A 17,550-nucleotide genomic window follows, 5' to 3' on the forward strand; every position below is an offset into this window, starting at 1 on the left:
TGTCAAACACTGTTACTGTTCTCTTTGTACCTGTTATAGTTTCCATGGGAATAAATAGGGGGCATTACTTTTGGAGTAACCAGTGGGTGATAAGCAAAATGGCTTTTCAACTCTTGTTACAAATTCATATGGGTTATTAGCATTTGAGGTTTGTTCTTTATTCATATTTACAATGAATCACATTTTTTTATAAATGTATGAAAAACAAATCTTTCTATCCAGAGAAGTTGTTCTAAAGAAAATGTCGATACTTTACTCAAGGTTACTAATTGTAGAAGTTGTATTAGTTGTATTGCATTTGTTTTCAAAAAGTGAAGGTCTCTAAGCTAGTGTTTTTGTCCCAATTTATACACTTCGATTTGTTTCTCAGTTTCATATCTTTACTCATCTCCCATCCTCCTTTTCTTCTCTTCATCTTCTCTTTTTTAATTTTCTTGTCTTTATTTGGCAAAAATACTCATTCTCAAGTGTTAAGAGGGCATATGGAGAAAACCAAGCATGTTTCATCTATATAAAACAAAAGGGCAAGTTCAGTACAGTAGGCCTTCCTGTTTGGCTGATGTCACGAAAATAGGAAGCAACTTGATCAAAAGTATCAGGCAGTGAAATATCTGCAAACAGCTGAGTGTTAACTAGTGGTACTATTTCTACTACTATGATAGTATAAATAAATGAATTCTAATTTGCATCAGCTCTTATATCCTTCATTAGCTCTAAGAATATAAATAACTACTGTACTCAAAATAAAATAAAATTGTAGTGAGAATTGCTTTTCATTGCAGTAAACCAAAATTCAGTTTTAAGTGATGGCACTGTTTGTTTTAAACACAGGACTGCGTAGATCTAGGAAATACTGTTCTTTTAATTGAAACTATAATAAACATTAAGTATTGCTTTTAGGAGAAGTAGTTCTCAAAGAGTGAAAAGGTATTTTGGTGGGAAATGATGTAGAATGTGATTGTTTCTAGATTTTTCTATTTAGTTATTTCTATGTAGGTGCCCATAACAACGATAAGGAAATCTTTTCAGATATAAGGCTTGTGATTTTTACAACTGGAATCACAATAATTACCATATCAACCACACATCATTTCACAGACAGGAATGTTAGGGTGTGGATTAGCTAATTGAAAACAACCTGTTTTCTTTCAAATATTCTAATAAAAAGAAAAAAAGATCTGATTTCTCAGCAGCAGTGACTAAAATTCTTTTCAGCATTTGCTGTGAAGTGTCAGTTGGTCTTGATGAAGTTGTTAATGTGTCTGATGTACTGTAAAAGAACCACTGATTGCTAGAATCAAACATTCAGCTTTGTATATGGTAGTTGATTCAGCTGTTTCTTTAGCTATTTGTTTCTTTAGCTAATTAGGCACCAAGGAGCAGATTTCAAGTTGAGCAATATCTTATTCACCAATTTCTTTACTAGAAAGTACAAGATTATTTGAGAACTTTTTCACATGTATATTTTAAGGTTAATGCTAGAATTTCAAACCTCATTTTATCAGTAATTTGTTAAGAAGAACTAGTGTTACACATTAATTTGAAGTAGTTGTTCTTTTTGAGATATGGAAAATATATTTATGGAACGCTTTTTTTTTTTTTTTTTTTCCTAGCATGGAACAATGTCTTAAAGACCTGCAATCAGAAGTAAATGAAATATGTACTGATGAAATGCTACAAAGCACAGATGACTGCCTTCAGTGGTTAAACAACTGCAGTTTTGTTTCTCTCCGTCCTTCATCTACACAACATGGAGAGCTGATGGCTTTCCTTAGGACTCTGGTAAGAAAATCTTTACTGAAGAGTGTAATGTTTGGGAAACTTGGTTATGGTTTGAGTTGTTTTTTTCTTCTCTCTTAGCTTTATGTCAGTCTTCACTGTGATGAGTATAGTTCAGAAATTTTACTATAAAGTTTAGTACCATTTGCTTATGTTTCCTTCTGATCATGTCCTAACTACACAAATGTGGAGCAAAATATTTTTACTGATTATTCCACATGTTGGGCACTGCTAGGGCTGTTTTGTCAGCATGTGTAGATGAAAACATACGAAGTTACTGTCTACAGAAGGCCTGTTATGGCTTGTTCTTCAGATGTATCAGTATGAATTTTATCCTTCTAATACAGATTATCATCCTTTACATACTATTAAACCATTAACTTTCTACTTACTTTTACTAATTTGAAATGTGGAAGCTATATCCATTTTTTCAGCAAGGGCAATTGAACTTAACTAGAAATTGCATTTTACCTGAGTGAAAAAAATTATGATTTTGGAAGTCAGTTTTATCCAAACTTTGTATGCAAAGTTAATCTTAGAATATAGATGAAGAAGTGGAATTTTGAAAATTGAATTGACTAGCTAAGTGAAGGGTGATAACTAAGTAAATGGCAGCCTGCAATTTTGTGTGTCAACCACATGTATGTGTGATTGTATGGCATGCATATATACAACTGTCTAAATAAATCTAAACCTTATCCAGTGAATTATTCTGGATTGCTTCTTTGTCATGGTTCCATTGTGGGACTGCAACATCTCTAGGCTAAGATTTTCTGTATTGGTAGAGGAAATCTAGTTACAAGAAGTGCAGTATTTTTTCCTTTGGGATTTCTTCTGGCTAAAGCTTAAGCTTCCTCAAATTATTTTGTTTATTTCGACTCATGAAACTGGCTGTTGATCTATCAGTCACTTAGAATCCACTGAGTTAATGATTTATAGCCATGGATCATTTAAGATTTTTCAAATTATGAAGTTCTAGAAAAACCAGGTCTTTAATGATCATGTGATGAAGAAGTGATTTAGTCCCTTTCTAACACAGGTGATCAGTTTGAATGTTGCTGTTAATAATCACCCTGCTCAAGAGTGTCAGACTGCTACTTGTCATATCATATCTAGACAAAATGAGAGAATCCCATGCTGACTTGCAAAGTTTTTTGTTACTCCTCTTAGCCTAGTTAGATACTCACTTAACACCCTTAGTAAAGGTGATGGCAATGGTGGCTTACATACCTCTGTCCACTTCCTGTGTTCACCTTCTGTCAGGTCTGCTCAAGCCATATACCTGAACATCAGGTGGCGGCATTTGTTTGGGAAATGCCAAAATGTCTCCATCTCTGGAATACCTTGGGTACATCATACACAAAATTTGCTTTCTCTTTCTTCAGCTTCCCAAGAGTCTACGGACTTAATATTAGTCTGGCTGTGGGCTGTAGAGGTCAGTTAAACTCTGGTAGGCTGCTAAACAGAGAGTGAAGTGTGAGAAGCCTTAAAACATTAATGCTACACAGTTTATCAGAAGAAAAACTGTGCAGCTTGGGAACTGGGACATCTCTGTTTCCAGGATCTTAGCATCTCAGATAATCCAGCCCATTGTGTAGATGGCACTACAGATGAAAAGTGTATATGTATTAGCATAAGCAGTCCTTCCGTAGGGAGTTAGACCACAGTAGATAACCCTTAGCTCCATAAACACATGTGCATTAAACTGTTTTCAGTAGTATTCAGCATTAATGAGATTATTACGATTTGACCTTTCTTAACTGAGTATTTCCATCCATTGAATTAATTACTCAGTTAACTTAATTAAAAGCTTGCAAGTGACAAATTAAGTAACATACAATATATCTTCAATAAGATTAACCTTCCTTTTTCCTCAGGACAGTATTTCTATTTGTTATTACGCCACATCCTGTATGTTTATTTTGTTAGGGAGTTGATTTAACTTTTAAGGTGCTGGAACGATTTTTTAAAAATAATGCTAGGTTCCACATATGCAGTGGCTAAAGAGCTGTATTTGGGTTTACTATTAGTGTGATATTCTCAAGCATTTGTAAACTCATGGAAACACTAAGAGATTCTTCGTAAAGCCTAAGAGTGTTCAATTATGTGAAATTCCAACATTGTGTTTGCTATTTGTAGTTCAAAATAATTAAAAGATGAGATGTGTATGAAAGCATCTTCACTGAGATAACTGCCACCTAAAATAATGACATTTTTAGAAATAAAATCTTTGTGATATTGGGTGTTATTACTAACATCACTGGAAGTAATCTATAGTAGATGCTGACCTACTACAAGGTAAAGTGCAAGTCTTTTCTTGTGCATTGTCATCACTGATTTACTGGGCTCAAAGGAGAGCTGTTCACATTTCTCTAAAACTGCTAGATATTAATTTGAATGTTTTACTATTACTTTTCCCCCAAGAGTTCAACAGTTTTCAATCATCAGGAAAAAAAAAAAAGTTCCAATACTGAAAAATTGTTGTGACTGAAAAGATTAATAAAAAATCCAAAAGTATCACTGAAATATTTGTCCTACATTTTGTCTTTTTTAATATTAATTTAAAATTTCTATTGATAAATTGTTAAAATGAATATTTTATATTTCAGAATTATTTAAGTACTACCATACCCCTATATTATTTGTTTCTCCCCCTTTTGAAATGAGAGAGGAAATCAAACTAATAATTCCCTTTATTAGCAAGTAGAATTAACTAATTCAGTAGTTCTGAGGGTGGAAAGTCACTGAAAGTTGCTTTACCCATCTATACAGTGGGATATAGCTAGGATAAAGGACATGAGTGAGAGGAACTATACAAGAACTATCCTTTTGCAATTTGCAGTGATCTTGTTGGAAGACCTAGGAGAGAAGTGGTGGGAAGTGTGGGAGCAAGTGAAGAGCTTCTACCTAAAATTTGCCTGCTTCATACCTGAAACCCAGAGAATCAAGAGTGCAACCTATTTCATGCAATTTTCTTGTGACTGTGATTTGGAAATCTGTTGTTTCTGGGCAGCTGGAAGACCAAGAGTTGGTCTGTACAAATGAAAGTTTGGCAGGCCTAGGGCTGTGGGCAAAGCCAGCCTGCAACAGGAAGAAGCTTCTTCAGTTTATCACAAGTTTTCACTTCTTGTTCTTTAGGAGGGTGATGGACAGATTATTTTGTGCTTAGAATAGTCTCTCTCAGATGTGAGCAGAGCCAGAGCACAGAAGGCAACAGTATTTATTCTATAAATTCCTGTCTTAGTTTTATGAGCAAAACCTGTTATTATCATAGCAAATGTTAATTTCATACAATTTTCTTTCCAAGACATGGTGTGGACCGGAGCAGACAGGCCCTATCAACTGCCAAGGCTTATCTAGTGAACTGTGGTTTTTCTCAGCTTTCCTTTGAGCTGTGGATTAGAACTGACTGGAAAAAAAATGAGTTGAGGATGTAAGAAAGATAGGGAGAAGAATCTGAGTTCATTGGAGTAGGTAGACAAAGAGATGGACTGAAGCATAAATGCATAGGAAAACAGCCTTAGTTATTCCAGTTGTTTATAGAGCAATTAGTTTCAGTCTGTTTGCTGGTAAGATAATTAGCAATGGAAGTAATTGGTACTTTAGCACAAAGCTGTTAATTTTATTAAGAGTTAACAAAATATTTCTAAAATACTGTCTGATTTACTTTTGTTAGCAAAGATTGCTGAAGAATGAGCAAAATCAAGAAGAAATGATTCTTCACTTCCTTCTGGATCTCTCTAGTCAGTGTGGTGTCTCATTTCCCTCTTCTCCAAGTGGAATGTCTTTTGAGTTTACATCTTCTCTTCATGCCATTGAGGATGATTCAACAATGGACGTGAAATCTCTCTGGGATGATGTGAGACTGCATCTTCGACGATTTTTAGTAAACAGACTGCAAAGTCAAGAAGAGACGAATCCCAGTGCTTCACAACAACAAATACAGCTTAAAACTCAGTGCATACAGCAACTTCTGTTTCTTTATCCTGGATCAGAAGTCTTATCAAAGTATCAAAATATGCAGAATAAGATGGTTCGTGATCTTCTACAGAACTGTGTTTTGTCTAGCTGTGGTGAAACAAATTTTGATAAGGTTGTTCATGGCTACCAAAGTTCCATACCCACATTATGCACAATAATAAAAGAGGATTTCTATATCCTAAGTGGAACTATCGATCCTTCTTCATCATTGAAGTTTATAAATGAAACTTATCTGGATACTATCACTGAAGAAATAACAGTTCTTCTTGAAAGACTTTGTGAGCTGCAGTTCAAAGAAAATGCTCTGCACGTAGTTAAGGCAAACAAGATTTCAAAGAAGCATAGGAGAACGGTTCATGCTGTGGGTTAGTAGACATAATTTATGTTCATTGCAGTTAGATATTATTTTAATGATACCACTTTTTTTTTTCGACATAACTTCTTATTTCGTATAAAGAGAGAGGGCAAAGATTATTAATTCCAGCTATATGTTTTAAGTGCACTGTTGTAGCTGAGGTATAGACCATGTCAGAATTGTGATGAAACACGACTTTAAAGTAAGGGAAAGTGTTTTATACTTGTTTATTTAGAAACCGTGATATACTTCACTCAAAAATGTTGTCATGCCTTAATCTTTTTTCTTTTAGTGCAGCTTATTCCCACTGCTGGATATACCTTAGAATAAGAACTACTTAAACCAGATTTTAAAAAATGCAAACTCTTCCCCTCTTGTAAAATTTTGATTGGCAGAAGTTTTCTAACCATGAAATAGACACAAAATTGTAGATCAAAGCTGACCTAAAAAGATTACTGTGCAGATTCTAATTTTAAAAATAAGTAAATAAAAAATAAGATTTCTATTTGTGCAAAAGCACTGTTAGAATTAATGAACCTGGTCATTTTTTCTAAGGAATTTCTAAGGTTCTAAGGAATTTAAGGCAGTAAAGGAATCTGTTATCAGTGTATTAGTTCTGTCCTTTCTTTTTCACCGATGGTGAATCGTAACAAGACAATTTGTGAGAAGAGGAATCAGAGCACTGCAAAAAAGTCATATAGGATGCAGCTTCATATTGTTATTACATGAAGTTATGTAACTGCTTTTCCAGTGCAGAGTTTTGAACACTCCTCTACGCAAGAGTTGGTTGTTTAAAACACAAACCTCAATAAAGGTGCAGGAGACTGCAGACAGAAAAAGGTAGTTTAAAATAACGTCAAAGATAATGAAACAGGAAATAGAACTTTGGATGGTACAAAAAAGGGTGAGTGACTGCTGTAAACAGATCCTGCTTGGGTTTCCCACAGGCCGCCTCAGCACTGCTCTGTACCACAGGCCCCACCCTTCAGGTCCTCCACACGGGTCCCCAAGGACGGCAGCTCCCCAAGCCCTCCAACCCCACCACAGTCTCCTCCCTCGGGCTGCAGCTCCGGCCCAGGGCTGCTCTGTGGGGGTACCCACGGGCTGTGCCCCCCAAGGGGATGGGGATCTGCTGCTGCACCGCGGGCTCCTCCATGACTGCACGGGGAGATCTACTCCGCGCGGTGCCCATGCGCTGCAGGGACAGCCACGGGCCTCTCCCAGGCTGCAGGAAGCTTCTGCTCTGTGCCTGGAGCACCTCCTGCCCTCCTTCTGCACTGCAGGGCCGCTTCTCACTCATTTCTCACCCCTCTCTCTGAGCTGTTGTTGTGCAGCAGCGTTTTCCTCTCTTATATTTGCTCTCCCAGAGTGCATCCAACTTCTCTCATGGCTCGGCTGTGGCAGCAGTGGGTCCCTGTGGGACCAGCTGGAGCTGCTCTGTTCTGCTATGGGGCACTGCTGGGCTCTGCTCACACAGGCCCCCTGCTGCCCCTGCTTCCAGAACCTGGCCAAGTAAGCCCAATACAGTGCACTGATAATTTGTCAGGCCTCTGAAGAAAATTATAATTTTGTGAGTTTTAAATTCAATCTACATTCTAATTCAAATTGACTAAAATTCCACTGGAAGAAATGCAGAAATATTTTTTTTAACAGGAGCTGAAATATGGAGGAGCATGTAAAAGATAAGGACATGCAGACAAATAATGTGAAAAGATGACAAGTTCAAGGGAAAGCTTATATAGTTAGTGGGATGGAGCGTTTGTGGGAAACAAGAAGTGTCAGTGTAATACTGAGTTATGAAATAAGAAAGATAACTAGTAGTAAACTAGTTGTGGAGGGACACTTACCTGGAGAGTGTAGTCATAGGGCGAGGAGTAATGGCTGAAACTGAAAAAAGGTTGATATAGATTATCAGCTCAAAAGAAATACTTAACTATGAGAGCAGTGAGGCCCTGACACAACTGCCCAGAGAGGCTGTGGTGCCCCATCCTTGGAGGTGCTCAAGGCCAGGTTGGATGGGGCCCTGGCCAGTCTCAGCTGGTGGGGGGCAGCGCTGCCCACAGCATGGGGTTTGGAAATGGATGGGCTTTGAGGTTTCTGCTAACCCAAGTTATTCAGTGATTCTGTGGTTCTGTAAAGTTTGTAATTTAATCTTTCTTTCAGTCCCAAAACAACTCAAAACTACTCCAGCTGTCTCCATTTTACATTTAAGTCAGGGACATTAAAGTGACTGTAAAAGTGTCTAAAAAGACACATTAACAGCTTCTGCATTATGTAGAGGAAAAAGTCAATCCTTCCATCTTTTAAGACAGTTATTTCATATGCCTAAATATTCTTTGTCACAAGTTGTGTCTTTATACGTTTCTGTGCTGCTTCATCTATCTGGACAGATCTACAGCATACATTTTTATTGTGAATTCAGTAGAACAGAGAAAAATGAAAATATGCAAAGTAAGCTTTTGGAGCTGTGAGTTTTAAAAATATTTACAATTAAGTCTAGAAAAATGTCAATTTCTTGAGTCCCTTACAAGATTTTAATTTTGGTTTCCTGTGCTGACCTCCAGCCAGAGCACTAGGTATGCACGAGCGTTTGTGTGGGTACACAGTCAGCTGAGCTGCTGCCAGCTGACTGAAGGGGTAGGCCGGTCTCTTTGGCATCGTGCTCAGCCAGAAAAGCTGGGGGAAAGGAGAATCAACCAAATAGCGAACTGACAACAGTGAAGTTATCGGGCTGGGGTAAAAGAAGGGATCAGGGTTGTGAAGATTGATAGGATTTTTTTCATCTTATTTCATTCTGTAGTGGTGTCTATTATGTATAAAGAATTGGAATTATTAAATCAAAATTTATACTTGTATCGTTACTGAAGCAATTGTTACAGAACACTGAATTGAATGAGAGCTCATATGTGAAGAGTCTTTTCTGTTAGGAAGCTTTTCTCTTTGAAATGTTTGGCTATACTAGATTCGTACTATGCTTATTCAGGAAAAAGCATTTTTCCCCTGGAACTCAAGTGTTTACAAGGCAGTTTACCTGGAAATAACTACGTTGGAAAAAATTCTGCAGAATACTATTTGGGGATGTTTATACCTGTAGACAGACTCTTAGTGTCATGTGGTTTTTCCATATAGGAACTGTTATTAAATTCTGATTAGGCAAAGGATATTTTTACTAGCCTCCCACAATTAATAATTAAAGTCTGTATTAATACATAGTTTAAACTAAAGGATAATTTTAATAGGTTGGCTTGACAATGATACCCAGTTTGCTAAGTATTAAACAGCAAAACCAAACATGCTGGAGCATGGATGGAAGAGAGAAAGGATACTTTTTCTTCTTAGCTGAAAAACAGTTCTACCAATATGTTTTGTATTTTTTGATGCATGTTGTCTCTGCCCTTTGGGAACCACCAAACCAACACATTTCAAAACAGCAAAATAATTTAATCTAAGGCATTCAGTTGGGACTGTTATCCCAGAGGTGAGAAAAAGCTTTGTGTTTGCTTAGTTCACCCTCAGGGAAATGCGATATTTTTTCCTAAGAACTACTGTAATTGATCCTTCTGTATAGGAGAGAAAAAAAAAGAAACATTGCTAAAACATCAGATAAATTCATATAGAAGATCTACTTCTGACTGGAAAATAAAGATAACAGGCTTTGAAGTCATAAATCTTCAAAATATTTCATGTATAACAATCCATTTGTGAAGTAAGGAGTTAGCATTTTTTCTTTTATGTTCAATTAGAAGTGTTATTTGTTGGCTACTGTAATGAGCATGTATTTGTTTATTGGGATTGAGGATGAGGATGATTTGAGTGTGGAGCTGACAGAATGGTATTTGAAAAGAAGCAGTGTCTTTGGCATCACTGATTACCAGCTTTCATGGAGGTAGGTGCTTTTGTTGTATAACTTGATTCTATTTCTAGGTAAATCAGTGCCCCTAAAAAACTGTTAACCATGCAGGATACAGCCAATAGTATTTGGCTACCTACATTACTGTAATAGATTTTTATCTAACATGGGTCCTCCTCATTGCAGTTTTTGGAAATGAAAATATTCAAGGAAGGCTCCTCCTACCCTAGGTTCCCCTGGTATATTCTTATCTTGTGTTTTTGATGTATTTTGCCATACTAAACTTGTATTTCTTTCAGAAGCTTATGTAATGTTATAGTTTTTCATAATGATACTAAAAATGTTATATATTTGTTAACATAAATAGCATGTAATTAATCATGAGAGCAGGTGTTTTTTAGCTTATCTGCTGTGATTTTTTGCTTCACTTACCGATGTGATATTTCTCAGAAGTTACTTGTGATAAGTCTGTTAAATGTGGATTATAATTCTACCTTCTGAACATTTTTTGTGTTCCTTTGCTTACAAAAATGTTAATCTAGTTTAATCAGGATTTACTGACATATCTTAATCCCTCATCTCTTTTAGATGAAGAAATAGCCACTCTTAACAGAGATAAAACATCAACCAAAGAAACTTAAAAACCATGATGCTGTACACATCTAATGTATTACTGGAAGTATATTTTATCTATATAAATTTTATATGCACACAGAGACTTATGTGGACTAATCCACCTATCTTTAAATCTCCTTTGGCTAAAATTAAATAAAATTCAGAAGCTTTTTTTTTTTTTTCCCCACATATTCAAATTAATTGCCTTATTATTTTCATTTGGTAGTAAACTTTCCCAGAGACCCTTAAAGTGAATAGGAATTCTAATATGATAACACTTACCCCTGGGAGATATATTTTTAATATGTGTATCATTAATAACTTTTAGAATCTTAAATGAGATTTTTTATAAAAATGTGATACAGTGCATAATGTGTTCATTAAAATCAGTAGCTATTTTTATGAAAATAGTACTGAAAAGTGAAGGTAAACTAAAGTGGTGAAGATTGGTCTAAGAATGTTTTTAGAAGCAAAGTAGTTAAATCACCTTCATTGCTGTATTTTAATTTTCAGACTTAATATTTTTACTTGAGTGTACCAACCTCTTATTCATGTGTCCAGGAGGCTTCCTTTCTCATTTCTTCCTCATTCTTTCTCAAAAATACAACCATTTTGATGCTATTGTAGAGATAAATTCAAGTGTAGTTTCCCCAAATTTATCAAGAAGATGTATGCAAAGCATGATTTCAATTATGATGTTTTTCATTTGTGGTGTTTAAATATTCATGAACTTCCAAGGAATATAATTGTGTTTATGGAACATGTAATCTGAATATAGTGTGTATCTGAACTTGAATAGAAGTACTGCTTGTTGTTCAGTGGAGCTGTACTTGTGTAGCGGAGATGTGATCAGCAAGAGCAACAGGCTTTGGAGTAACCTCTTGAAATGAGGGTAGCTTTGGGTGATTCAATGGAAGGAATTGATAAGAAAAATCTATTTTGTCGTCGTTCATCCTAAAGCATTCCCAGCGACTTGCTTTCCAGCCAATTTGAAATACGTGTTTTGAGATTTGCACCTTTAAAGAAATCTGATTTCTCTGTGTTTGTGTGCACATCTTTATTTTCATTCGTTTGTTATTTTCTTCCTCTGAAATGAAGAACTATAGTTTCAGATATGCTTTTATCCTTCCAATTCATTTAAAGTCCATTTGTTTGTGATCCCTTGAGCCAAGATCGCTGCCTACAACCAGTCTTCTATGATCTTCATTGTATTGTATCTACCAAAAATTAACCTGAAATAGCATTGATACCTGTTAGTTTACTGACAGCATGAATGAAAAAAAAAAACAGAAAACAAACCAAAAGACACGGGTATTCATGTCTGAGAATAATTAGGGCTCAATAGTATAGTATAATGTATTCTCCTATTTATATCTGGAAATTTAAATAATTCCAGACTATGTTTCATATAAATAATATTTATGTCTGTGAACCATTGTTGAGATTTCTGTCCTGGTTAGTATCTCTAGCAGATCAACTTCAATACTTGTGCTACAGTTACAGTTGATTTTCCATCATATTTTCTTATACGTAGGATTGTTGAAATCTAGCCTTCAAGAAGAAAGGGGGAGAGTATGGTGGTCACTTGACTTACTGTTTATCTCCTAGGAAGCCCTGTTGCATCTTTCCAAAGTGCTGGTAAACTGTGCTGATATAAATTATCCCCTGTGGATGGATGATGGTTAATAACAGTTTTACATACTCAGTAGTTCACCTTCATTATATATAGCCCAGATATTTGCATTAATGCAAACAAGTTTTATCTATAATGTATTGCTGATGGCCAAATGTTTTAGAGACAGAAAAGCTTAAAACTTAATTGTGGAAATGCATTTAAAAGCTTTTTTCATAAGTTTAAGCTTTAAATATTTAAAGACCTAAATACAGTACATGCCATAGTGACTCAGAGATTGTGAAGACAAAAATAAAGAAAAGGTATCAGAAATTGTAACTCCTTGCTTTTTTTTTTTTTAACAGCAGGCCCATTATAAGCTGCTCATCCCTTTTCACAGACATTCAGTGTATGTTTCTGCATGACAAAAGTAGTTGATGTGCATCAATTACATTTCTGCTTCTCTGGCATTTTCATTTCTACTTTCTGTCACTGTAGACTTCCTAGTGATGTGGCTTTTACAGGAACAGGGCTATAGCAGACCTGACTTCTTGAACTCCACTCTGCATGGTGATGTGTACCTCGATCTTCCCAATGTTCTACACAGATGGGATGAAAAATCTTATGGTTTCCATCAGTGAAAGACAGGGAAGAAGTATGTACAAATTGAAACTTCAGTACATCTGTGCTGTCTGTATTTAACCTGCACAGAAGACTTGAGGCCATCACTGAAAATTACATAGGTCCTACATATGTAAAGAGTAAAAATTCAGATGTCTTAATTAGATATTTTACTTTAGAAATACCAGGGATCCCGATTTTTATGATATGGCAATCAAAATTGAGATATTCAGCAGGATTCATTGTCGCATAATTAAAAAAAAAAATGCAGGATAGTGAGGGTACAAATCTATAATAGGAAGTTAAAAGAGAAAAGCAACGGACATAACAGATATGATGCATATTTCTGCAGTTGTTTTTGTTCCTTGAGAAACCTAGAAAATTTTGACAACCAAAACAAGGTCCTATTACTCAAGGGAAACATAATAAATGTGTTTGCATTTAATGTTGGAAATAATGTGTTCCATAGCCTCTTTGTCAAATATTATTTATTTCTTATCTTTGCAAGCATTGTATTTGATTTCTCTGCACAATTATATTAAATGGAAATATGAGTAGTGCCAAAGAGAAAATAAAACCATCTGTTTGAACACAGCGAGCAGAAGTTTTAATAAAAAAGAAGTACTCTCTTAAAGGCCACATGAGCATATTACCCTAGGACCACAAATGTGCTTCTAGTGGGAGAATGACATTTTGGTAAAGATTACAAAAGCATTAAGCTTGTTACTTTTTAAGCTTATAGTAGGGGGTAAGATAACAGTATCTAAGTGGCTGAAATGTCAATTGAACTGACAGAATTTCAAAGCCGGTAGCATGCCTGAATACCTTCCTTCTTCTTAGAGCTGTTGGTTGAAATTGCTATTAAGCTCATAATGTGAACAGTGACAGTGAAATCCTGTTAGGGATCCCTTGTCATATTGAAAAGATACCCATTTCAGGGTTTGAATAGCATATTGTTTATTTAACAATGTCAGTAAACACTAATTTCTCTTTCCAAATTAATTATATATTACTGAACAAGAAATTGTTGATGTTTTTTTGAGTCGTATTTGTATGGGTTGCTGTATTCTAATGAAGTAATTTCTTTTTATCTTTATGAATATGATCTTGAATCTGCTTATTGAATTCTTTGGAAGTCCAAGGGTTTTTTGTGTGTGTTTTTATTACTATTATTATTATTATTATTTATTATTTTTTCCCCTTTCCAAATGTCTACAATTAGCAAACACCAACTAATTATCTTCATTTTGCTCTCTCAGCACACCTGGGTATTCTTCAGCACAAAGTGAGCACTTAACTCACTGTGCCCTCTAATTATTGCATTCTCCTCCCAAGTTTAAAAGATGAAAGTGATTTACTCACCAGTCTGATACTTTGTGAGTGGTCAGGGGTCAATTTGGAGTTATGTACTGTAGTATTCTGTTAATTATAAGTGACAAAATTTGTGAGAAAATTATTGAGCTAGTCTCTCTATTACTTATTTGGGTATGTGAAGAAAAATGTGTAGAACTGCAGCAGATAAAAGAAAACTTCAAAAATTTCATCTAAAAAGACTCCTGCAGTATTGATTGAAAGTTATTGCAAGAGCTTTTCAACATTTATGTCTCCCGTCATATAAGCACAAGCTAACTAGATGGCCCTGGCTGTGATTTTTTTTTTTTTTTTTTTTTTTTTTTTGGTCAGGACAGAGAATGTATTCTATCATAAACTGTGTATTCGGAGAACAACTTTAGCTTTTAAAGGGGAAAACATTTTTAGGCAGATTAGTTTGCAAAAAATTACGTCTGTTTAAATCGGAGGTATATCACATCCAAGGGATGGATATTCTGTGCTAAGTTAGAGTATGAATATGTGTTTCACGGTGATTTAGGAATTAAAAAAGCTGCTCTAATTTTAAGTCAAAGGACTACTGTATCTACAGGGTTCCTTTTTTTTTTAAATAAAGCTTTAGGTTATTTTACGCTGTCTGTCATTGCATGTGCTAAATATAGCAAGACATTGCAGATATTTTCTGTCTAGAGAGAATAACAACATTCTAGCTAGGAATTTAGCATCAGTGTCTCTTGATTTTTTTAGTACCCCTGGTCATTGAGGACTGTCTGGAGTTGATTTCGTTACTGGTCCCAAACTTTCAAGAAGGGTTTATTTTTTCTCAGTAGCTTCATCTGCTGATCAACCTCAAGTTAAAATCTAAATCTTTTTATTTAAGGACAAGTGTATTGACTTACTGTTCACGTGCTAGAAGAGTACAGCAGAAGCTGGGCTTCCTGTAATAGACAAATTGTATCTTCGTCAACACACCATAGAGTCAGCTCATGTATAAGAAGGTATTCTAAGAGTGTAGTGGCAGTAAGTAGGAACGAGTTTGTGCACATCTGTGTTGGTGTATGATGTGTATGATTAATCCTTATTTTGCAATGCAGAAATTATTCTAGCCTTCCTACAAAGTGTTTGTTACAGTGTTCCAAAGGTGTTTCTCTAGAACTTTGGAAATGGCAAAGCTTGTCCCTTTTTTTTTTTTTTTTTTTTTTCCTGTATGCGTGAGCTTTAAAAAGAATTTTTTTTACTCCTGTGAAAGTACTTGTGAGAACTCTATGGTGTTTTTGCCTAGGTAGAGTATTGAAATTAACAGATGTATGAAGTAGAAGGATGAGTATGGAATCCAGCTTTATAAGTATTTTTCTGAGTGATTTCTCCTATTAGAACAAAAGCTGTCACTCTCCGCCTCTGTTATATCTTGGAAATTCCAAGAAGTAAGAGAAGCGAAAGTGACAGAAGCACTTTAATCTATTATTTAGGGAAATACATAATATTGTGTGTAGACTACACAAAGGAATGATGAATGCTTGATAGAAGTTTGTGATTGGTTGAAAGTTCCTAACCGTCTTAATTTTAAAAGAGTGGGTGTGATGTAGTTAACTGATCTGTGTGAAATCCAGCCATTCCACTTTGAGTGTAAGTGCAGAGGATAGAAACAAAGTTAGCAGACATTTCTGTATTTGCAGATGCTAACAAAATGTAAGATAAAATAAGAGCATTAATTACCGTGATTTCAAATACAAATCACAATTTTTCTTTTATGAGTTAGAGGAATATTCAGAAGTCCTATCAATCGTAGCATTCATAAGGAAGTTTGATAAACCTGACGGTACTGTAGTTTCAGAGCAAGATGTGTGAAGTTTTTTTGTTAGTCATTATTACAGGGCGCTTCATCCTTAGAGCACCTGATGAATTCTCTGTAATTAGCTCAACAGAGCTGTGAAATAGCTGTATGCTGTCAAGTAGTTAGATTGCTGAGATGACTTGCTTGAGATTATTACATAAATTAGGTGTCAGAGCACAATCAGGCATTGTAGCTCCAGCCTGTGTTTCCAGCACTGGTCTATCCTTTTGTCGCTTGGTCAGAGAACGTGATTTCATGTGAAGATTTAATTTTGACAGATGTACATACTTCTTATTGACAAAGGACTTAGGTTTTTGCTAGATAACAGCAACTGTCATGATGAGGTGAAAACTGGTTTCATTTAACTGTGAAGATATTAGGGTGTAGATTTGATTAAAATTTAATGTATAGTGCATCTCTTTCAAAAGATTAGTATAGTCTTCACTGAGGTTATTGGATAGCCAGCAGCAATACCTCTCTTTCTATGACAGACAGCCTCCCTTGATTACATGCATGCAAATTTGTACATGCTTACCTTGTTTATACATAAATTGAAATCCCTTACTTTCCTGCTTTTTTTTATTATTATTTTTACATATGCATGGTGTGGATGATTAGTACAGAAGTTACAAAAGCCTGAAGGTAATGGTTGTGTCTGATAAGAAAATTATTGCTGTCTCTAGATTTGTGACTATTTAAAAGCAAAAACAGAGAGAGAAGTAATCCAACAAGTAATCTGTTTGCATGAGCTTTTCTAGCCAAGTCTCATGCCACCTGTGCATTTCACTGGAACTCAAGAAGAGCGAGCTGTGAAGTAAGACAGGTGTTTAAAAAACCTTAAACACTCTGATAACAGTTTGCATCCATGTGGTTTCCTTTGCTGCACTGATAGTTCTTTATGGATCTGTCAGTTTCAATCAGCAGAGAGTACATGTGATCAGTATATCTGATAAACTTGTCAATGCCTTTTTAAAGCAGGATTCCCCAACCTATTCTATTCAACTCTCCTCCCCCCTTCCGCTTTTCATCATTTCAAGTAGAACCTTGATAAGACAGAGATATGTCACAGGCAGGTGTGTATAGCTAGCTCAGCTACAACTAATTTGTGCGGGAAAAAATTAAATCAGGAGGTAAATTATTTCATGATTGCTCATTCCCAACAGAGTTGGGCATCATTCTGAAGAAAATATCAAATAATTGGTTTCAGGCCATGTCAGACACATGCAATTCCCTTCACTAATGGCTGTGTGAGGTAGCAGTAGGCCTCAGGGGTCACCAAAGAACTGAAAATAGCTTAGTGCCAGGCAGAGCAATAGAGAGACAGAGCACATAGGAAATGAAGTGGCAGTAAGTGCAATCTATAGGGGAAATGTGCTTCACTTGGAGTTTAATATATTGGCTTAGAATCTGGCAGTAAGCCATGCAACAATTGTTTACCTTTTTGTCAGCATCTGCATCTGTTCTGTTTTGTAAACGGCACTTAACTTTCAGTCAGTAAATGCTGGAATCAATAACTGTTAAGGGATTTCCTTTCTTTTTTTTCATATTCTGTAACAAATGTGTACGACAAACAA

General features: G+C 35.6%; 1 protein-coding gene across 5 annotated transcripts in view; it reads left to right on the forward strand.

Annotated features, from left to right (window-relative positions):
- Positions 1 to 17,550, forward strand: part of KIAA0825 (uncharacterized protein KIAA0825 homolog) — a 231,048-nt gene that overhangs the window by 41,140 nt on the left and 172,358 nt on the right. For all 5 annotated transcript variants that reach the window (XM_015280546.4, XM_015280548.3, XM_040655737.2 and 2 more), the window contains exons 3-4: positions 1,614 to 1,782; positions 5,456 to 6,125. In XM_015280546.4, the coding sequence (XP_015136032.3) occupies positions 1,614 to 1,782; positions 5,456 to 6,125 (839 nt within the window). The remainder of the gene's footprint in view (positions 1 to 1,613; positions 1,783 to 5,455; positions 6,126 to 17,550) is intronic.

The sequence above is a fragment of the Gallus gallus genome, chromosome Z, assembly GCF_016699485.2.
Source record: "Gallus gallus isolate bGalGal1 chromosome Z, bGalGal1.mat.broiler.GRCg7b, whole genome shotgun sequence".
NCBI lineage: Eukaryota > Metazoa > Chordata > Aves > Galliformes > Phasianidae > Gallus > Gallus gallus.